General features: G+C 43.2%; 1 protein-coding gene across 2 annotated transcripts in view; it reads right to left on the minus strand.

Annotated features, from left to right (window-relative positions):
• The window catches only part of LOC135651696 (uncharacterized), a 28845-nt gene extending 10408 nt beyond the window's left edge, over positions 1–18437 (minus strand). For both annotated transcript variants that reach the window (XM_065172013.1, XM_065172012.1), the window contains exons 1-6: positions 18025–18437; positions 17002–17640; positions 16127–16442; positions 15749–16028; positions 14332–14439; positions 13657–13935 (exon numbers count right to left, since the gene is read on the minus strand). In XM_065172013.1, coding sequence (XP_065028085.1) covers positions 13657–13935; positions 14332–14439; positions 15749–16028; positions 16127–16442; positions 17002–17640; positions 18025–18421 — 2019 coding nt within the window. In that variant the 5' untranslated portion in view covers positions 18422–18437. The remainder of the gene's footprint in view (positions 1–13656; positions 13936–14331; positions 14440–15748; positions 16029–16126; positions 16443–17001; positions 17641–18024) is intronic.
• Between the last annotated feature and the right edge of the window lie 5951 nt (positions 18438–24388).

Consider the following 24388-nt stretch of genomic DNA (forward strand, 5'->3'; position numbering starts at 1 on the left):
CATAAGCATTACATCAAACATCCTGTTTAGAATTTTGTCCGTGACATTATGGACCGGGGAGCAATATTTTACACATGCCACCCAAGATTTAGATCATGGAGCTCGACGAGATATTGGTTAAATTTATGCACGAAAGGAGAAGCCAATGGATGATTTTGAACAGATGCGACAAAGCCTACACGGCGTAGACATAGAGTGAAGCTCATCGTATTCACAGCCGTCGTATTATAGAGAATCTACGGCCAACAGCAGTACGGTGATAGTTGGTCATACTCCTCCGAGCAACAATATGATACAAAGCAATAGATCAATAGCGAAAATAGAAGTTATGACATTCATTATGCTTCGCACCAATACATGCCACATTCATCATTGCCTCAAGAGCCACTTCAGACACATATAGTTCACGACATCAACCTACGACCATCACCACATTGATGCACCATTGGCATACGATGTATCAGTACACTATGTCGTGAGATCATTTTCATGATTAGATCTGACAAACAGATCATATTAATATACAGATATATAGGATCGAGGATCCCGATCCACCGCACGTGGAGTCCCGTCGTTCTTTTTGGTGGTAGAAGTAGGTATATCCATCGGTTTATTACTTAATTCGTTTGAATCTTAAAGCTTAAGTTGTATAAAAAATAATCTAACAATTCAAATTTTTTTTATAGATAATTCAATATTAACGGAAGGACGATCCGGAATGTACCATAAAACTACTCTTAAAGCCTCAAAAAGATATGTGACACTATTTTTTCCTAATTGACATTATTTTTACTAAAATTATACTAAATTTATATTTATTTCTAACTTGAAAACCTTATTCTAACTTTTTTTTTCTATTTTTCTAGTATTTTTGGAGGTTTTTCAGCTCATTTTGGGCATACTGTCAGTGTACCTCGGTACGTACCGTATTGAGCAGGGCTCGGTACATCGATACGGACCGAAATTGCAAACCTTATTTTGCATAATAATATTGAACGCAAGGAATGTGTTATCAATTAATTTTAATGACTTGCAAGACATTAATAACTTGTCCTCAACCTGCTAGTTGAACTTCTAGCAGTAAAAACTCTTTGAGGACCTAATGGTCTCTAACCCTCTGTAACCAAGAACTGATGGCTGCAGAATGTATACTAAGAAAAAAAAGATCCATAGATGCTTTCTAACAATACTTTCTTATCTAATCACTAGACAACAATCATATTGAAGAACCATTTAAGATTTGTTCACCTTTACCTATGGTATCTACCTTCTATTCCTATTCTTTTATAATTTTTATGAAATAATGTAGTGGTTCAGAGTCCTATTACTAACATAATATATGATACTTCCACTTGACAGAGGATACAGAAATGGCTTAAAAGATATCACAGGCAAAACTGGAAAGTTTATGACTAGCATAACACAGATATTTCAAATTTTTTCCTAGGGTTAAAATGCTAATTACAAATGGTACAATAGATGGTGATACTCATAACAAAAAATGTATGCTCTAGTTGCTCTGAGACAGCTGAAATGATTGCCTCTGAAGACAATACTCTTGCTCTAGGATTACAAAAAGCATGCCTATGATTATTAAGTCTCAAAAAAGAGAGAGGTCCGGATCAAATGTTTTCTTTTTTCTTAATTTTTGTCAAATGACTCCTGCATCTTTTATACTTAACTTTGTAAGCCTTAGTGTTTTTAAAAATGCTAGGCACCAAGCAAGGTTCGCCTTATTGGTCCGTACCAATATACCAACCAACCATCGGTATAGTACGTATCGAGGCATACGAGCATACCATATGTCAGTACACTTGGCCATATCGATGGTTCGATAAAATTACCGAAAATAGCTCCAAAAGTTCTTGAAAAATAAAAAATAAAAAGTTAGATTAGGGTCTTTAAGTTGGAAATAAATATCAATTTAGTATAATTTTAGCAAAAATAAACTAAATTAGGAAAGAATAGGAACATATCTTTTTAGTGCTTTGCGGAATAACTTTGTGGTACATTCCAAACATTTCTTCTATTCATATTGAATTATCTATAAAGACATGATTTGAATTGTTAGATTATATTTTAAATAATTTAAACTTTAAGATTTAATGAATCAAGTAATCAATCGATGGATATACCTGATTTTACTACCAAAAAGAATGATGGAACTCTATGGGTGATGGATCGAGGTCTTCGATCCTATGTATCTATATATCAATTTGATATATTTGCTGGACTCAATCTTGAAAATGATCCCATAACATAGTATACTGATACACCGTATGTCATTAGTGCATCGATGTGGTGATGGTCGTAGTTTGATCGTCGTGAACCACATGTGCCTGAGGCAAGGACAATTATGGCATGTATTACTACGGAGCATGAAAAATATCAAAGCTTCTACTTTCGCCACTAATTTGTTGCTCCGTATCATAAGATCAATCACTGTACTATTGCTCGAAGAAGTATAACTAACTATCACCGTACTGTTTTTATTCGTAAGATTCTCCATAATATGACAACTATGAATACGATGAGATTCGCTCTGTGTCTACGTCGTGTAAGCTCTATCGCATCTACTCAATGTCACCATACTACCTTCTCCTTTCGTGTATAAGCTTGACTAGTACCTCGTTGAACTCCATGATCTAAATCTTGAATAGTATGTGTAAAATGTTGCTCCTCTATCCATGCATCACTCTCAAATTGGGTAGATGAGACCATCAACTCCTCGGCATTGTCGCCATCATTGGTCGAGGCACTGTTGTCCACGTCGCTGCCATGTCTCTGGATCGAGCAGGTTGTTGAATGCGATTGAGAATGTGTCTTATTGCTCGACTCGATTTTTTCCAACAGTGCGACTGATACTATTGTCTTCCCCGTTGCCTTTGCCTTTGCCTTTGTACGCTGGTGGACAATTGTGGTGGACGAAAGGGTTCAAAATCCTTTCCTATAGCTCAAGTAGTCAAATTGACCGTTTGAAATAGGGCACTCTGAGCCCTCAATTGGTAACGGTCGAAATCCGATCATTACCGACTAATATAGGCTAGTAACAATCAGATTTCAATCATTACTGACCAGTACAAACTTTGTATCGTCCGATACGGGGCCATGTAACGAGTACTACTCGATAACGGGCGATCCACATACCGATCCCCTATTAAACCAATACGTACCGCCCATACCAAGCGATACAACTTAATATGGCAAACCTTGGCACCAAGTTCCCAAAACGCCTAAGGTGCTAGGCACTCGCTTAGGCGCCCGCCCAAGTGAAGCGAGGTGCTCCAGAATACTAAATTATAAAAAATATATTAACTAGCGATAAACAGTTCCAAACAAGGATTGAACAATCTAAACAACTTTAAAGACAGACTGAGGACAGTTCTAAAGAGGGATTAATCAATGCCAAACAACTCTAAAGAGGCATTAAGAAGAGAAGTAACTAGCCTATTGTCACGGACTTAGCTAGTTTTGCCTAAGTCGTGCGACACCCTTGCATGTACGTCCGCAAAGTTCAGCCTCCCTAAAACCTCATATGGTCCCTTAGGACCTACAAAAGAGAAAACGGTTTAGGGGAAGCACCTCACTCGGGATCCACAAGCAAACATTTCAGAAAAAACTACATAGACAATGCAAATTACAAACAGACTTTACAAGCTCTAAACGGTTGCACAACAAAGGATCAAAATGGTCCACTACAGACCAAATATCTCTCACAAGTGTCCACATGACACAACCTTTATTTACAAGCCTAAAACGACCATCAAACCCAACTAAAATGAGGCTGTTAAGCCTTCGACCGCCCCTCTACATGCTATGCAAAGCATAAACATACCAAAAGACATGGACATACATAAGCATTACATCAAACATCCTGTTTAGAATTTTGTCTGTGACATTCTCCTCCACTTATTCCTTCGATGTCCTCGTCGAAGCCTTTGCTGACACTGCAACTCCTCACCTTTATTGAGTCTTCAATCTTCTGCTCCAGTTGCAATGTGCCTCTTGGCTCTCAACTGCTCTCCGCTGTTGTTGTTGAGTAGTCGAACTTTTAATCCGTCATGCTACTTCAACTCGCCAATGACTCTGACTCTAGTATGGGGTTGGCTGAGTTGTGTTGATCCCTTTTGGTTTCTGTAGATCCTTCAGATGAAGGAAAAGACCATCCTTACTATACGCCAATCTCTCAAATGTCTCATGTAGCTTGAACTGGGTGGATGCTTGTTGGAGCTTTAACGAGCATCGCCTCGCAAACTTTTGAAGTTTTGGGTCCTTCCTCCACCAAATTTGCCCATCGACTCTTCTTTCACTTAGTTGTCACCTCCAAGTAGATTTGCATCACTTCCGCTTTCGATTGGCATTTTCTTGGGAAATGAAGCGGATAATCTACTCTCAGTAGTACTGATCACCATTGGTGAGGATTTGACAACTATTGTCTTCCATTATCTTCGAAGGGTCTTTGAACCTATGCAAAGCTTCTTTGTTGGATAGATAAGAGAATTAGGGTACTCGGTTTCATCCATTCTCTTAAGAGTTTAGAAGGCAAAGGTTACTTGACTTCACCAGCCTCCTCGAGGGTTGTACTCCATGCATCGAGCTAGTTACTGACCTTTGCCTACTCTTTGCTCACACTTCTGAAGCACTCGAAGTATTTGCACTCCTTGCATTGAGTTAGTTACTGTGATTCACCTTCTCAATGCCATCGAACTTCTGGAATGCAGGAAGTTTTCACCCCAACTTGTAATAAGTCTCTTGTAGGTTTGGTCGCCTCTAGGATTGTACCATCTTCTCCATCAACCCTGTCGCCTACTTCCCTGAGTAGCAAAGGTACAGCACCGCGTATTGCCTGCTTCGTTCTTTGGTCGTGCACTCTTGCATGACCCGAAGTCCTTCACTTTCGACTATCTTGATGAGAAGCTCGTTGACACCGATCTTACGAAGTTCCTTCGCCTCTGCCCTTCAGCTTTGTCTCGGTACTTGGAGTTTGCCTCTGCATGCTGCACCTCCTCGGCCTCTTTCACAACCAAGCGCTCTCCCTCCATGAGAGCAAGGGATCGATGACTTCACGGAAGTCCCGCCTCTGCGGTACTATGGCGCTACCATACCCATGGCCCTACTATCTGTCACCTCACATCCGCATCTCTTTCTTCATGATCGGTAGATCTGCCTCTGAGGCACTGTGGCACTCCTTCGAGTGCATCTCCATTCTAACATATGCTTGATTTTGGGTAGCTAAGTCCCTCTGGACTCATCGTCGCTTCCTCGCCCCTTTCGACCCCCTGCTTCAACACCTCTGTATTCTCCAAGCAGTTCCCCTTTAATCAATGGAAAGACAGACTTTAACTTCTATGCATGGCCTTTGCTATCATGTTGTAGGGTTTGCACCGATTTTGTTCTCCGTAGCTTCCTTGGTAGCAACGTTCACTTACTCGACCTTGTCCTCTGACTTGTTGGGCTCCCTTAAGCGAATATAGGCTCTGGAGCAATCCAACTCTCCAACTACTTCAATCATACCTCTGCATGATCAAGTCCCTCCCATGGGACTCACTGGTACTTGCATTCGAACTTTTCCCTCAATGGTACATAGCCCCCATATGTTGATGACTAAGGCTTTCATTCGACGCAAAATTCGATGTACGCACGGAAGACCCGCCTCTATGGTACCACGGCCTTCACTATTTGAATCCATAACCCTTCTTACTATCGTGTTGTTCACCGAAGTAGAGCTCTCAGTAGCTCCCGATCATACCTTCGTATGATATAGTTCCTCACCGGGCTACAATCTGTATGTATCGCATTGTCACGAACTATTCCACCATGATCCGCTGCACCATGTCACCTCCTGAGGACATCTCAATTGCATTCTGATTATTGTAGGATGAACTCGGATTCCGATCCCTCCATGTGTGGCATCTGCCAACATATCGTAGGTCCTCTTCCACCTTTGATTGTATTCGCTCCTTTGGCAATCGACCTTCATCCACCCGCTCTTAGGTAACACCTAGATGAAGCACCGCTCTAAGACAATCCGTCGCCTAGTAGCCCCTGAAGTCCACCGACTTCGTTGAAAATGGTGCACCATTATCTGGATCCTGGGCCTCTACCCCCCACAAGCACAATCTCCGTTGCGCACCGCTTCCTTCATGGCAACTTGAATGGCAGCACTGTGACATATTCTTCAAGAGTACCCGCGTCCGCTTGCTCTGTGCCAAGGCCTTCTGATCCCAACTTCGCCTCCGTAAGTTGAGTCGCCTCATTTCCTCCGTCAAAAGCTTCTCTGAGGTAAAGTGCATGTGCCTCGAAGCTCCCTTTGTCTTTAGCACTATGCAGGATAAGCCCGTTCCATCAGAATGAAGGACCCGTGGAACGACATGATCTCTCTCTTGCCTCTGCAAGAGTTCACGTCCTTGACCTCTGTCCAAGGAAAGCTCTGTGCCTCCGCTCCATGTTTTATCTTCTATTCCGGCTCCCTTCATGTGACATGGGTGCTTCGCCAAGTTACACCCCAGTTGCTCCGCTCCTCGTTTTGCATTGAGTTGATGGTGGCTCTCGCGCCCACCATTCCACGGGTCAGCCCTCCATTGAGTCCGATCTTCATATCAACTCCAAGTGTGCCTTCATTTGTGTTGCCTTAGGTCGCTCCCCCACTTGATCTCGCAATGCATCCACCGATGCATTCTCTCAAGCGAGATCATGCGACGAGTCCTCGCCACTCACTCGGTCTATTGAGCTTCGTGGAATTGTTGTTTTTGAGGTACTCCCCAACATGTGCGGTATGTTGCACGTGATTCTCCTTCTAGAGAGCCGAGACTTATCCCTCCTGGGTATCTATCCCGTTGGAATAACATCTCTCTTCATTTCCTTCCCTCTGAAAGCTTCGGAGACCACCATCCCCTTGGACTACTCCGACTTGCTAAACAAACTGTGCATTGTTCTGCCTTCTGCAAACGCACTTGCTAGATTGCGACTCCACGTCAATACAGCCCCCGCTGCACCACTCAAGGCCTAGCAACATGCTGAACTCGCTGCACACTTCAGTCTCCTACGGACGTATCCTTCTCATGCCGAAGAGAACGTTTCAATGCTCCATGGCGCCAAGTTTTGGTCGCCTTGGGATGGCCGCGAACATTCCATCGTCCGCATAGAAGCCCTTGCATAAGTATTGAATTCTTCGAGTTAGCAATTCCCCTCACCTCTATGAGCTTTACACAACTCTTTCGGTCGCTGAGCAACCCATTCCACCTTGCATGGTCTCATCCTTTACTAAGCGCCTCACTCGCCTTGAACACCATCAAGTATAATTGTTAACGTCGAGCCGCAGCTCGAACTCGGCCATCCCAACCTTTGTGGGCTATGCATTCTTCTAAGTTTACTTGTTCTCGTGGTGTCTCTTGCGCGAAGGGTTGGCTATTCCTCTGAATGTCAATCTCATATGCGTGCTCCTCCGAGCGACTCCTTTTTCCTACATCTCCATGCCCGTTTTCCCCCAAACGGTCGCGCGTGCTGACTGCCCTCAATACAACCCAACTAGGTCCCCCATGTTTGCATACCAAGTGTTTTTATGAGTGCTTATCCTGTTCTGTTACCATCTGTCACGGACTTAGTTAGTTTTGCCTAAGTCATGCGGCACCCTTGCGTGTCCGTCCGCAAAGGTCGGCCTCTCTAAAACCTCCCATGGTCCCTTAGGACCTACAAAAGATAAAATAGGTTAAGAAAAGCACCTCACTCGGGATCCACAAGCAAACATTTCAAAAAACACTACATAGACAATGTAAATTACAAATAGACTTTATAAGTTCTGAATGGTTGCACAACAAAGGGTTAAAATGGTTCACTGCAGATCGAATATCTCTCACAATTGTCCATATGACACAACCTTTATTTACAAGCCTAAAACGACTATCAAACCCAACTAAAATGGGGTTGTTAAGCCTTCGACCGTCCCTCTATATGCTGTGCAAAGCATGAACATACCAAAGGACATGGACATACATAAGCATTACATCAAACATCCTATTTAGAATTTTGTTCGTGACACTATGGAGGAAGGTGGGGAAGAAGAGGGTGGCGATAGTAGAGGAAGCTTCGAACAAAGGTAGTGGCAGCAAAGGAAGCTTCAGACAAAGGTGACAGTGGCAGAGAAGCTTCGGACGAAGGCATCGACAGTAGAGGGAACTTCAAATGAAGGCGTCAGCTACATAGGGAGCTGCGTGCGAAGGTAGAGGGAGCTTCGGACGAAAGCAATGGTGGTGGAGGGAGTTATGCATGAAGGCAATGGCAGTGGAGGGAGTTGCACACGAAAGCAATAGCGACGAACTGTCACGACCTTAGCTGGTTTTGCCTAAGGCGTGCGGCACCCTCGCGCGTCCGTCCGCAAAGGTCAGCCTCCCCGAAGCCTCCCATTGTCCCTTAGGACCAACAAAAGAGAGAACGGGTTAAAGAGAACGCCTCAATCGGGATCCACAAGCAAACATGTCCGAAAAACACTTCATAGACAATGCAAATTACAAACAGACTTTACAAGCTCTGAATAGTTGCACAACAAAGGGTAAAATGGTCCATTACAGACCGAAAAGCTCTCGAACGTGTCCACATGACACAACCTTTATTTACAAGCCTAAAGAGGCCACCAACCCAACTAAAATGGGACTATTAAGCCTTCGGCCGCCCCTTTACATTCTGTACAAGGCATGAACATGCCAAAAGACAACGGACAGACATAAGCATTACATCCAACATCTTGTTTAGAAGTTTGTCCGTTACATTCTCCCCCACTTATCCCTTCGACGTCCTCGTCGAAGCCTTTGTGAACACTGCAACTCTTCGCCTTTGCTGAGTCTTCAATCTTCCGCTCCAGCTACAATGCGCCTCCTGGCTCCCAGCTGCTCTCCGCTGCTGTTTCTGAGTAGTCGAACCTTTGATCCGCCATGCTGCTTCAACTCGCCAATGACTCTGACTCTGGTGTGGGGTTGGCTAAGTTGTATTGATCCTCGTTGATTCCTGCGGATCCACCAAATGAAGGAAAAGACCATCCTTAGTGCGCCAGTCTCTCAAAATTTCCACATGCTGCTTGAACTGGGTGGATGCTTGTTGGAGCTTTAACGAGCATCGCCTCGCAAACTTCTGATGTCTTGGGTCCTTCCTCCACAAAATCTGCTCATTGACTCTTCTTTCAGTTAGTTGTCACATCCAAGTAGGTTCGCATCACTTCCGCTTTCGATTGGCATTTCGTTGGGAAATGAGGCGGACAATCTACTCTCAGTAGCACTGATCACCGTTGGTGAGGATTTGACAACTATTGTCTTCCATTATCTTCGAAGGGTCTTTGAACTTGTGCAGAGCTCCTCTGCTGGATAGATAAGAGAACTGGGGTACTCGGTTTCGCCCATTCTCTTAAGAGTTGAGAAGGCAAAGGTTACTTGACTTCGCCCGCCTCCTCGAGGTTGTACTTCATGCATCGAGCTGGTTACTGGCCTTCGCCTGCTCTTTGCTCACACTTCTGAAGCACTTGAAGTGTTTGCACTCCTTGCGTTGAGTTAGCTACTGTGATTCACCTTCTCAATGCCATTGAACTTCTGGAATGCAGGAAGTTTTCACCCCAACTTGGAGTAATTCTCTGATAGATGAGGTCGCCTATGGGATTGTACCGTCTTCTCCATCAACCCTGCCGCCTACTCCACTGAGTAGCAAAGGTACAGCACCACGTACTGCCTGCTTCGTTCCTTGGTCGTGCACTCTTGCATGACCCGAAGTCCTTCACTTACGGCTATCTTGATGAGAAACTTGTTGACACCGGTCTTACGAAGTTTCTTGGCCTCTGCCCTTCAGCCTTGTCTCGGTACTTGGAGATTGCCTCTGCATGCTCCACCTCCTCGGCCTCTTTCACGACCAAGCGCTCTCCCTCCGTGAGAGCAAGGGATCAATGACTTGCACGGAAGTCCCGCCTCTGCGGTACCATGGCGCTGCCATGCCCATGGCCCTACTATCCGTCGCCTCGCCTCTGTATCCCTTTCCTTCACAATCAGTAGAGATGTCTCCGTGGCACTCCTCTAAGTCCACCTCCATTCTAACTGATGCTTGATTTTGGGTAGCTAAGTCCCTCTGGACTCATCGTCGCTTCCTCGCCCCTTTCGACCTCCTGCTTCAACACCTCTGTGTTCTCCAAGCAGTCTGTTTGGTCGATGGAAAGACAGACTGCAACTCCCATGCATGGCCTCTGCCATCACATTGTAGGGTTTGCACCGATTCTGTTCTCCTTAGCTTCCTTGGTAGCAACGTTCGCTTACTCGACCTTGTCCTCTGACTTGTCGGGCTCCCTTAAGCGAATATGAGCTCTGGAGCAGTCCAACTCTCCAGCTGCTTCGATCATACCTCTGCATGATCAAGTCCCTCTCATGGGACTCACTGGTACTTGCATTCGAACTTTTCCCTTGGTGGAACCCAGCCCCCATATGCTGATGACCAAGGTTTTCATCCGATGCAAAATTCGGTGCACGCCCGGAAGACCCGCCTCTGCGGTACCATGGCCTTCACTCCTTGAATCCATAGCCCTTCTTGCCGTCGTGTTGTTCACCAAAGCGGAGCTCCCAGTAGCTCCCGATCATACCTCCATATGATCTCATCCCTCACGGGACATGTCGTGTGTGTCGCATTGCCACGAACTGTTCCACCACGATCCGCTGCACCATGTCGCCTCCTGGTGACATCTCCATTGCATTCTGATCCTTGTGGAATAAACTCGAATTGTGAACCCTCCATGTGTGGCCTCTGCCAATACATCGCAGGGTCTCCTCCACCTTCGATTTTGTTCGCTCCTTTGGCAATCGACCTTCATCCACCCACTCTTGGGTCACACCTAGATGAAGCACCGCTCTAGGACAGTCCGTCGCCTAGTAGCTCCCGAAGTCCACCGACTTCGCTGTAATTTGTGCACCATTGCCTGGATCCTAGGCCTCTGCCCCTACCAGCACAATCTCCGCTGCACACTGCTTCCTTCATAGCAACTCAAATGGCAACACTGTGGCATATTCTTCAAGAGTACCCGCCTCTGCGTCCTCTTGCCCCGTGCTAAGGCCTTCTGTACCCAACTTCGCCTCCGCAAATTGAGTCGCCTTAGTTCCTCCATCGAATGCTCCTCCGAGATAAGGTGCATGTGCCCCGAAGCTCCCTTCGTCTTTGGCACCATGCAAGATGAGTCCACTCTGTCAGAATGAAGGACCCAGGGAACAGCATGATTCTACTCCTGCCTCTGCAAGAGTTCATGTCCTTGACCTCTGTCTAGGGAAAGCGCTGTGCCTCTGCTCCATGTTCCAACTTCTATGCTGGCTCCCTTCATGCGGCTTGGGTACTTCGCCAAGTTACACCCAAGTTGCTCCGCTCCTCGTTTCTGCATTGAGTCGATGGTGGCCCTCGCGCCCACCATTCCACGGGTCAGCCCTCCCTTGAGTCCGATCTCCATATCGACTCCAAGTGTGCCTCCATTTGAGTTGCTTTGGGTCGCTCCCCCACTTGATCTCGCAATGCATCCACCAATGCATTCTCTCAAGCGAGATCATGCGACGACTCCTCGCCGCTTGCTCAGTCCATCGAGCTTCGTGGAGTTGTTGTTTGTGAGGTACTCCTCCTCAACATGTGAAGTCCGTCTCACATGATTCTCCCTCTGGAGAGCTGAGACTTATCCCTCCTGGATAACTGTCCCATTGGAGCAACATCTCTCTTCGTTTCGGAGACCACCATCCCCTTGGACTACTCCGATCTGCTGAACAAACTGTGCATTGTTCTGCCTCTTGCAAACGCACTTACTAGATTGCGCCTCCACGTCAATACAGCCACCGCTGCACCCCTCAAGGCCTAGCAACATGCTGAACTCGTTGCACACTTCAGCCTCCTCCGGACGTATCCTTCGCATGTCGAAGAGAAAGTTTCAATGCTCCATGGCGCCGAGTCTCGACCGCCTTGGGATGGCCACGAACAATCCATCGTCCGCATACAAGCCCATGCATGAGTACCGAATTCTTCGAGTTAGCAATTCCCCTCACCTCTGTGAGCTTTGCACAACTCTTTCGGTCGCTGAGCAACTCATTCCACTTTGCATGGTCTCGTCCTTTGCCAAGCGCCTCGCTTGCCTTGAGCACCATCAAGTAAAGTTGTCAACGTTGAGCCGTAGCTCAAACTCAGCCATCCCAACCTTTGTGCGCTCCAAATTCTTCCAAGCTTGCCTGTTCTCGTGGTGCCTCTTGCGCGAAGGGTTGGCCATTCCTCTGAATGCCAATCTTAGATGCCCGCTCCTCTGAGCGACTCTTTTCCCTACATCTCCATGCCCGTTTTCCCTCAAACGGTCGCGCGTGTGCTGACTGCCCTCAACGCAGCCCCGCTAGGTCCCCCACATTTGCATGTCAAGTGTTTCTATGAGTGCTTGTCCCGCTCTGATACCACAATGTCACGACCTTAGCTGGTTTTGCCTAAGGCGTGCGGCACCCTCGCGCGTCCGTCCGCAAAGGTCAGCCTCCCCGAAGCCTCCCATTGTCCCTTAGGACCAACAAAAGAGAGAACGGGTTAAAGAGAATGCCTCAATCGGGATCCACAAGCAAACATGTCCGAAAAACACTTCATAGACAATGCAAATTACAAACAGACTTTACAAGCTCTGAATAGTTGCACAACAAAGGGTAAAATGGTCCATTACAGACCGAAAAGCTCTCGAACGTGTCCACATGACACAACCTTTATTTACAAGCCTAAAGAGGCCACCAACCCAACTAAAATGGGACTATTAAGCCTTCGGCCGCCCCTTTACATTCTGTACAAGGCATGAACATGCCAAAAGACAACGGACAGACATAAGCATTACATCCAACATCTTGTTTAGAAGTTTGTCCGTTACAGAACGTAAGGTTTAGGGTTTCAAAGTTGGGTCGAGCATGCGGGGGGAGGGGGGGTGTGGTTTAATGTTAGGGCTCTTCTCTTTAGTCGGTTCAATTAAACGTACGAACCTATTAAATCGAACCAGGCTCTAGCACATGTCACTTTCACTCAGGCACTTGCTAGAGGCGCTCTGAGCTTGGGCTCAAGCGAGCGCCCAAGTGGCGCTTCAATGAAGCGCGTTGCCCTGGAGTTGTGTGAGGCACTCGGGTCTCGCCTTGCCTCCCATGAGTGCCTAGGCGAGTGCCAAAGCACCTATTAAAAACACTGGGAAGCCTCCAAACTGAAGGCTATGTAATCTAGAATGATAATGACACTCTTTAAACCATTTGTAGGAATTGAATGCACAATGATAATTTAACAATGCTTGGCTCTGAAGCTCTCAATCAGACTTCTTTTCGGATGCTAGACTCATGAAACATTAACTATTGCTTCTTAGTAAAGGCAAACAAGAAACAACCTAAGGGAAATGCAGGATCCGGAGAAGGTCAATAGAAGCAGCTTTGCCTATGCAGTAAAAATACTTCAATCACCTACTAACCTAGGTAGAATAGGATCGACCTTATCATAAACAAGAAACAACCTATTGGTAGAAACATGCTGAAATTTGAATTGCATTGTTTCAAGAACTTATAACTTTTAAACAGCTGCCATACTTGAATATGGACCTGGCCAATAAATAAAGAAGATTATATTCTAAAGATTTAGCTTAAATAAGATAAGATGGGAACTTACATCACCAGTGTGAAGCTCAGCCAGGATGCAACCAAGAGACCATATATCAATCTTTTGATCATAGGGGAGTCCTAGAATAACTTCAGGGGCCCTATAAGAACGAGACTGGACATATAAGAATAAGTTGTCTGTCTCAAAGCAACTGCTTCCAAGGTCAATAACCTTAATTTCACATCTGCTATAGCTCTTGATAAGAATATTCTCAGGTTTCAAATCACAATGAATTATCCTTAAATGATGCAGGAACTCCAATGCCTCCAAACATTGTCGAGCTATAGCCTGCAAGAGGAGGATAATATATTTAATCCAATATCAATGAAATAAATAACAATTATTAACATCACAATTTCTTCCTACCAATAGGAACAAGAGAAATTTAAAATGAGAAGGCAATCACTGACACAAGAGAGAGAGGTGTTTTGAGAAACAAGAGTTTAATCTTCAATGAAATTTTCCCATGAAAGGGCTTGCATGATATGGATCTTAATGACAAGATTTAAGTGTGTGCATTCTATTGAAAGAAATCCATTTTGGTACAAGACCAGAAATACGTTGCAAACTCCCTTGACAGTACACTGTGTGCTTTCTTTGTCATTCCTTATACCAATCATAGTTCCCTAATTGCGACTAAATACCATACTTCTTTTCATGAATTACAATGAGTCAATGATATACCTGTATTCTGGGCAATGTATAATACTCTTCATCGCCTGATTCACGATTATATTTCTGAAATTCATACAGGTTGGATCGGAGCAATTCTGTGACAATGAAAAGATGTTCCTGTAACATTTAATTATTGATGTCAGTACACTTTCTCTATCAACTAGAATTAGTGTATCACAATGATATGTTTGCTTCCCAAGGTTATAACCAATTTTAAAAAAGAACACGTATATACAGAATACCAAGAAAAACCAGAACCAACTCATAAATGTGAAAATTTTATTGATAAAAATTTCAGATATTTGAGTACCAATTTGGAAAGCATATGAAAGAAATTACATAATGAATTCAAAGCAGTCTAGGAGAGAAGTTCTTCCCTGACCACTCAATGAAAATTAATATTGCTATCTTTAAAGTCCAAAGACTCAAAAGTCAATAAATTCATCCATATCCATATCAAAATATATAAGTATTAGTTTCATATGATGGTGCAGTAATATGGACTGCATCAATGAGATTTGCACCAGTTCTTGGAAAAATTAGATATCCTGTTGAATCCTTGAAAGGAATGAATTGATGTTAGGGCATGGTATCCTTTGGATTCTAGCAACAGAACCTTAGCTTACTCGATGATCATTGAGGTCCTTTGTGGAGATTATCCTTAATGGTCTTCTTCTGTACTGGATAATGGGATAAAGTAAATGGTCAGTGGGATCTCATTGTCACAAGAGCTTGTCATTTTGAAAATTCTATGTTTCAGGTTTACATTAAGAATCTAGATGCTCAAAAAATACAAGCATTTATCATGCTTGCTCTATCATGACCTGGCTCGATAAACCGACCAGCCTAATAACTTAGAGGTCTAGAACCATAAATATATGTTTTAGTCCAAGTTATTAGTGGTAGACCTATTTAACCATATGTACCATGCGACATTCTTCGTTGAACTTTTGATGTGAGACCAATCAAGAAGTTACAATTTCCCATGATCATATATTTGACATCCGCATCAAGGTCCAAGGTCCAAGGTCCAAAACATTTTCCAGAATCATTCCCTAGTAAGAAGTATGTATGACATGTAGTCCACTACACAGGTGGTTCAACTCAATGTGCTTCTTGCACCGTTGATAGGTAAGCTTTCATATTTGGGCCTGTAAACCATGCATATTCAGTTCTATGAATTAACAATTTACGTGAAGTAAGATATGCAACGACAGTCCATAATGGTTTGCAACTCAGATCAGGTTAGAACATCCACGATAACTGACTAATGTAACCGTAAAAGAAACTTCATCATTATCTAGATAGGAATATGAACAAATGATTTTTATTGAGTGAGATGTGAATATGATAGCCATAAGGAACAAGGAAAAACAAGAGTTTGATGGCAAGCTGGAGATAAAATATAAAACCAGATAATACATACCTGATGATAGAAGTAGTCAGAAAGGCGCAATAAGTGGTGCTCATCAGAAGGGTCATGTTTATTAACATGCTTGAGGAGTTTAATCTCATCCAAACTCTGGTCAAAAAAATCCTTATCATTCTTTATTATTTTAAGGCACACATCCATTCCTGTGTGGAGATCATGTGCCTGAACAACTTTGCTAAATGCAGCTGAACCAAGATACTCTGTGACATAATATCTGCCTGCCACAACTGACTTCAAAACAATTGGAAAATGTTTATTTTCCTCATAGCCGGTCCTGTAGTTGATCACCTAACAATATCAGCACAATAGTTTTTTCTTTATTTGTTCGCTATGTTATGCCAAAATTTGTAGGAAGAAAATGTGATTCTTAACCTGTTTTTACGATGAATTATTCTCAAGTCGAAAACTTCCAGCTCATCCTCACAAGTACTGTAAAGATGAAGGTCATCGTTAATATCATCCTCTCCTTTAAGGTCAGTGGTTCCACTGTCTTGGAATTCTCTATCAATTGTTCCACAATCATTGAATCCACAGGCATCATTAGCACCTTGTTTGAAAGCTTTCTCTTCAAATGGTGGTGTACTGTAATTTCTTTTTTGTAGCACCTCCTCATCCGTCTCATTGACAAAAATTACTTCTTTATTGTATGAATCTCCCTTGGGATCTTTATTGCATATAAGATTACAGTCTGCATTCAGAAACAAACTTTCATGATGATTAGAACTGCAAAAACCAACAAGTTCACATGGAACAAAAAAAACAAAAGCACTCATGCTCTGATTGTGTTTAGATATAATGCAAGAGATCTTAATAGAAGTTCTCACAAGACAAACAGTATAGTGTTTTTAGGATATTTTTTGGTAGACATGCAGCAAAACTGAGGTACATATAAGCATTAAACAGTAACATCCTCACTAATCTGTCATGCAGGATGAACCTCTTGAAAAATTTGTATTCAGGAATTGGAAAATGAAACATAAGCAAAGCCAATGCTCATGTCCATGAGATTCTAGATATGGGTGCGCTGTCACATTAGAAAAGTGAAACGAAGGCACAACATAATGTACAAGGAGACAGTGAAACAAAAGTTTTTTTTGATTGAATCCTTTCAATAAACTGCAAATGAAGCAAAAAATAAAGCTGAATTGGAGCTCTCATCAGAAATTAATTGTCATGTATGCATAAATCCAGTCATAAGCATATTAAATTTACCAAAAGAGAATATAGGAAATAAATAAGAAACTCACTTGTGGAATCGATACTAGCATTAACTACATTATTATCAAGCATCCGCAGTTCCTTCTCCGGTAAACCCAATTCGGGGCTTTCCTTCTCTTCAGGTTGGATTCTGTCATGAAAGAGATCACTTGCAGAAACAATAGTCACAGTCTGCTCAGATACCCTTCTCAATTGAAACTCATCCTCCCCAAATTCATCCAACCTCTCCGTCTGGTCATCTAATATCTGATAGCGGCCATAAATAGCTGAACTCGAGCTCCTAATCATTTCCGCAACCTCGTCACTGTCATGCATCTTCAATCCACGGCAGCAATCGCAAATAGGGAACGGAGAGCTGTAAATCTCAGCACATCCTTCGCAACCATCATCATCATGCTCATACCTATGATCATTCGCTGAAAAATCAAGATTGTCTCGCTTCCTCAACTGCTCCTCCCCCTCTGTGGACATGATGAATTTGTCCTCACTACGCAATCTGCCAGAGTCGGTCCTCACAAAGAAATGATCATTGCGAGATCCTCCATACTGGTCATCATACCAGTAGCTATTATACTCTCGGGCAGTCCCAAATTCTGAGTGCATATCGGTTGACTCGTCATCCGATCTTGCTCGACCTGGTGACCAGACTCCATAGGGATTGAGAAGCTCTGTTCCAGGAAATCTAAGTGAGCAGGAATCACAACTCAATTCAAGATTTGATCTATAGCTACTCGTTTAACAAAAAGATGCATTTTTCCCTTAGAGAACTGAAAATTTCATCTAAAGTTTAGGATAAGCGTACAAATCAGCTCGGCTTTCGCAATGGCACTTCATTCACATTTGACGTTTAAATACTCATTTGTCGAAAAAGAAGCGTTTTTTATCCTTTCAGGAAACGATAAATTCTTTATAAGCGATTCGACTCTCTAATCGAGAGGTCATCAAAAGCAGCGCATTAGTCACAGCAAATCGGTTTCCGTGAGCAAGCAAAGGGAGACGTCGGGTGCCGAGATCAAGAAACAACCATAGTCCAGGATCCCTGGATCGCGTACCAGATGGGGAAGAGCCGAGGCTGAGGAACGCATCCGAGGAGCTGGAGGCGGCGCTGGGCAGCGCATCCTCGCCCCCTCCACCACGGGACGGCGGCGGAAGCCTTAGTGGCGGGAGCGCGGATCCGACGTCGAGGTCGAGATCGAGGTTGAGGTCGCCCGCGGCGTCGCCGGGGGAGCGGCTCGAGAGGAGGTCGTCGCGCAGGGCGGCGGCGGCGGCGGAGAAGCCGCGCGCCGTGAGGAAGGCGATCACATCCTCCACCCGCGGCGCCGCCATGGACCATAGGATTCGAAGCAGCAGGCTGCCTTCGACGGGGGAGGAGAGAGAGGAGAAAGATGGAAGGCGGGATCGTGTTCTCGCCACGCTGCAGTGAACCCATCTTTCACTATCGACCTCCATCCCCACATAACCTCATCAAAAATGAGGCACTGCCACGAACGAATTGTAGGATGTACCAGCACAACTAGCATTGCATCGGATCCACCTTCGTTAAGTTGGTCCACGTGCGATGCGACGCCTAACGGATTGGGGCAGGTCGTATCTGTTCTCTGAGCTAAAATTATAACGTACATGCCTCACGACATACCCACTCTGTCGTATGCATTAGAGACGATGACTGTGGTCATTCCAGCGAGTAAGCACGCGGGTATAGTACCAAACGTAGGTGAGTTAGAATTGGGAAAGGGAAGCGGAGCTTTTCCGAGCCGTTGATACTTTGCTTTCCCTCTCTGATGCCCGCCGGTCCTCCCCTTGTGGTCCGGTCACCGCCCGGTGCGTCACGCAACCCACGCCGTAAAATATTTGTAGTTTGCATGTGCACATAAATTCATCAATTTAAAAAGAATGTTATCCTAATTTCTATTAGTGCTCTCTCCATAAGCGAGACTGCTTATAAGACAGGAAATGGAATAAAATAGGGTTTCAATTCCATGTATAACAGGGACCATGAAACTTTAGCTTTTCACAAAGAGGAGATAAAGTAAGGTTAGGTTCACCGCCTTGTTGTGATGTGACCGGACCCTGGTTCTCAAACTAAAATAATTCAAAATTTGGTGATAATAATTCAAATATGCTCCTCTGACATATTCTTTGGAAGGTTCCAACTTTATTCACATAATTTATGACTAGTGTTTTATAGTCTCGAAAAGGACAATAATAGACCTCCACTTTTCATAAATCTAACACGTTCTGGCTGGCATTTTACTATTCTGAAACTTTGTTTGGTGTGATTCTTTGACACTAATCAGCCTTTTCATTTCAAAGTGGATGTAACATATTACCAAACAATCAAAGGATATAACAGAGTTCTTCACCCAATATATTGCTTTGTCTCATTCTGAAAGATCTCAAGAACTATCTAAAGCAAAATGCAAGGAACTAGGAAACTGTTGGTTTGATTGAGTTTCTTAGGCAGCATAATAATCCAACTCTGATCTGATACATTATACTGAACCTGATTCAGATTGGTCTACCATACCAAGTCAAACCTTACTACATGAACAAATTGTCAGATTGCATGTGAGTCAAGAAATCTGAACCAACCAAATTTAAGTGGTAGGTTTTGTTTTGGCAGTCTGTCAACTTTCAGCTGCTTTTCCTGGGAATCGTACTTAGAATATACTCATACGGGGAAGTCTCATCTTATATACTACCCTACAATGTCCGTCATAATCAAAGATCTAACTTGCTACCAATGGAGACATTGACTTCAGATCTGCCAAGCATACCAGTAACCTAGAAAGCACAAAAGCTTGAAGAATGGCTGCCTTTAAGGGATGAGCCTAAACCTGTTGATGGAGCCGTACTACCATGGAAGCATTTCCTGCAAGGAAGCAGATTCAAATTCTGTGGGTCATTCTGTTGGATTGCATACCGGGAGAAGTGATTCGGAATTAGATGAACTAACCAGAAAGAGACGCAGACCCAACTCCAAAAGTTTCATATGAGAGCTTCTGCTTCAAACTTCAGCAGCAGGTTGTTTAAGGATTAATTCCATGCACCTGATTTGATAAATAGATATCTGCATAGTTCCACATGCTGGGTTATATGTTATGATCGAAGCTATATATGCATCAATGTGGTACAATATATGGTCTTGGAAGTAAAAAAGTTCAGTGCTTTATAAGGAAAAGTAATATGGTCTGATTTAGCATATATCGCAGCAAAAATCCAAAGTGAAGAGTTAAAGATGACAGGATTCATCTTCCGAGCCAATCCATGATCATCACTGTGCATCTGGATTACTTCAAGCCCCCCATTAACAATTGTATATCCGTCGGGTCCTTTTAAATCAATCCATTTTTTTATCCAGTTGCCATGAAGCTTTCCTCCAACCTGTTCCAGTTTTCATCGTTGCCATGATTATCCCGTCCTACAATCACATAAATACTCTAGCATGAATGTGATGGAGAGAATGAAGATGTAGGAACCAGAGATAGTTGAGATAGCTACCTTGTCAGTGTCAGCTTCTCGTGAGATGTCATTTGCAGCATCCATGCTATCAGGAGCAGTTCCATCTTCAGCTAAGGCCTCACAAAGTTTCCTCAGGTTCAATCAAGCCATTCCCATCTTTATCAAAGTAGGAGAATGCCCTTCTGAGATGCACATCATTTCCCATTTCAACCTATTAAGAAGTGTATCAGATAAAACAAAATGAACCAACCTGCTTGGTGCATGGTATACATGAACACTTATCATTAAGCAGGTTTCACAAGTAAAGAGTGCAGCCTATAATATTATTTCCTTGTCCAATCCATGAATCTGCTGAAGCTCTCTCCAAAATTTTAAACAATCACAAACGTGTCAAGCAGATTCTGGAATCCAATACACATTTTCCTTTATCCTATGGAGGACTTTGAACCTCTCTTTCTTTTAAAATGGACCAATGCTGGTATCACCAAGATCTTTGGGTAAGAACGGTATGACGGTCATAGAAAGTAAACCACTCCTAACATTTAAGAAAGATTTACATAAAAGGCCACTTCCAACATTATTAACAATGCAAGACTGACTTAAACAAGACCTATATAACATTTATAAACTTGTGCATCTTTCACCATGGTGAACAATATGTATACTCAATCTACCTTAAAACAGAAAAGGAACCCAAAGATTTCTTAAACATTTTGAGATTAATATGATATTCAAAAACCATTGTTCAGAAGAATGAGATAAATTATGCTACAGGAATCTTAATCCTCCAATACTTGAAATCTGGTTCTTACTGAACATTTGTCTAATGCCCAACCCTTATGCTTTAACTCCCATCATCACATCCCTTGCAGTCTAATGGCATCAGCTACGCTCGATACTCTTTCACATAACTCTCTTGCTTGAGCTTCCTTAAGCATCCAAGAAGTTCAAGGTGCCAAAACCTTCTCCTTAATAGAGTTTTCTCATCCCCCTTCCATAGTTCCTCAGCATTTATCTTATTTTCTGCCTTTTCTCTCCGCTGTTGCTCTTATCCAGAGGAAAACTGTGGCTTCTCGCAAAATATATCGTTTGGTTGTAAGGGTGATGAATTGTGAACAAAGCTCAATCTACCTTATACCTTATAGGACTGAAACTACAAAGGTGGCCCTTTTTAGTATTCTTAACCTTTTTAAATCTCATTGAACCTGCTAAAACCAATACAGAAATGATATAAATTATGATAGCAGTGACACTAGAGCAAACCCTTAATAATCAACAAAAAGATGACAATTAAATTGACACTATAATTTTGGTAGACTGCTTCTCGGTTATTATCATTTATTGTAGCTCAGATAATGTTCAAGCAATTCATACAACAATGGCAAGGTCAAGTAACAGGTTTTGGTTATTAGTGTTAGCATAAAATCTATAATCATACTATTGTAACGTGGAAAATTTTTTATGTCAGGATTGAAATCAAATAAAATTAGATCTAACAATATTACGATGAGAACATTTTGATGCCATCTGAAAAGAAGATCTTTGTATGATCTGCAAAGGCATTGTCTTTAGATCTAAGATCGCTATGAATCCGCAAAGAGAACTAGACACTTCTCTCTTACTATACTTTCACAGGACTACTTAGATTGATGGATTAGGGAGATTGAGAGGAAAAACTTAATCTCTCAACTACATTGAGATGCGTCTATAGCCCCTAGAGGTTCTGTTTATTTATGTTGAATCTAGGATTTTAATGATAAAATCAATTAATAAATTATTTGATCTAATCTATATGTTGAGATAAGTGTGCAGGATTAACTACGATAGCAATAAGACATAAAGCAGATGTTGGGCCGGAGTCAAAGATCGGACGATACGTCGAAGATTCAGATGATGTGTCGGAAGTTTGTCGAAAGCTCTCCGAGAGTTCGTCGGGAGCTCGCCGAGAGTTCGTCGGGAGATCGTTGAGAGTTCGTCGGGAGTTCGTCAGAAGTTTGTCGAGAAATTCATCGGAAGTTTACTAAGAAGTTCGCTAGAAGTTCGCTGAGAGATCAATTGACATACCAGATAGAGTTTGCTTGTTTAAATATTTTAATTATCGTAGTTAGATATAATTTAGAATTGGGAGGTAATCCCACTAACTCAATTAGGGGCCAATTGGGCCTTTAACAAGACTGAATTAGGCCGGTTGAATAGCCTATTTAGCACCTGAAGTCATGACCGACGGTGGCGCCGCTTGGGACTCAATCTCCCAGGTACTCTAGGCAGTGGTATCACCTAGACTGGATAGTAGTACCATTGGCAGTTATTGCTGTCATGCGGTGGTACCGCTAGAGCTCGGTCTCCGAGCACTATCAAGTGATTGTACCGCCCAGAGTGAGCAATGGTACCACTCTCACGGACAAACTTCTAAATAGGATGTTTGGTATAATTCTTATGTATTTCCGTGTCTTTTGGTATGTTCATTCTTTGCCTAGCATGTAGAGGGACAACCGAAGGCTTAATAGTCTCATTTTAGTTAGGTTTAGTGGTCGCTTTAGGCTTGTAAATAAAGGTTGTGTCATGTAGATACTTGTGTATGTCCGTGTCTTTTAAATAGAGTTTGTCACGGACAAACTCTTAAACAAGATGTTTGATGTAATGCTTATGTATGTCCGTGTCTTTTGGTATGGTCATGCTTTGTACAACATGTAGAGGGACGACCGAAGGCTTAATAGTCCCATTTTAGTTGGGTTGATGGCCGCTTTAAGCTTGTAAATAAAGGTTGTATCATATGGACACTTGTGAGAGATTTTTGGTCTATAATGGACTATTTTACCCTTTGTTGTGCAACTGTTCAGAGCTTGTAAAGTCTGTTTGTAATTTGCATTTACAGCTTTAGGCTTGTAAATAGAGTTTGTCATAGACAAACTCCTAAACAGGATGTTTGATGTAATGCTTATGTATGTCTGTGTCTTTTGGTATGTTCATGCTTTGTACAACATGTAGAGGGACGGTCGAAGGCTTAATAGTCCCATTTTAGTTGGGTTGGTGGCCGCTTTAGGCTTGTAAATAAAGGTTGTGTCATGTGGACACTTGTGAGAGATTTCTGGTCTGTAGTTGACCATTTTTTGTTGTGCAACTGTTCAGAGCTTGTAAAGCATGTTTGTAATTTGCATTATCTATGAAGTGTTTTCGAAAATGTTTGCTTGTGGATCCCGAATGAGGCATTTTCTCTAACCCGTTCTCTCTTTTATGGGTCCTAAGAGACCGTGGAAGACTTCGGGGAGGCTGACCTTTGTGGACGGACACGCAAGGGTGCCGCACGACTTAGGCAAAACCAGCTAAGTCCGTGACAGATGGTATCAGAGCGGGACAAGCTCTCATAGAAACACTTAGCATGCAAACGTAGGGGACCTAGCGGGGCTGCGTTGAGGGCAGTCAGCATACGCGTGACCGTTTAGGGGAAAACAGGCATGGAGATGTAGGGAAAAGAGTCGTTCAGAAGAGCGGGCATCTGAGATTGGCATTCAGAGGAATGGCCAACCTTTCGCGCAAGAGGCACCACGAGAACAGGCAAGCTTGGAAGAATATGGAGCGCACAAAGGGTGGGATGGCTGAGTTTGAGCTATGGCTCAATGTTGACAACTATACTTGATAGTGCTTCAATGACCGAAAGAGTTATGCAAAGCTCACAAAGATGAGGGGAATTGCTAACTCGAAGAATTTGATACTTATGCATGGGCTTGTATGTGGACGATGGAATGTTGGCGGCCATCCCAAGGCGACTGAAACTCGACGCCATGGAGTCTTAAAACTTTCTCTTCGGCATGTGAAGGATACATCCGTAGGAGGCTGAAATGTGCAATGAGTTCAGCATGTTGCTAGGCCTTGAGTGATGCAGCGGGGGCTGTATTGACGTGGAGTTGTAATCTAGTAAGTACGTTTGCAGAAGGCAGAACAATGGACAGTTTG

The sequence above is a fragment of the Musa acuminata genome, chromosome BXJ3-10 (genome assembly GCF_036884655.1).
Source record: "Musa acuminata AAA Group cultivar baxijiao chromosome BXJ3-10, Cavendish_Baxijiao_AAA, whole genome shotgun sequence".
NCBI classification, from domain to species: domain Eukaryota; kingdom Viridiplantae; phylum Streptophyta; class Magnoliopsida; order Zingiberales; family Musaceae; genus Musa; species Musa acuminata.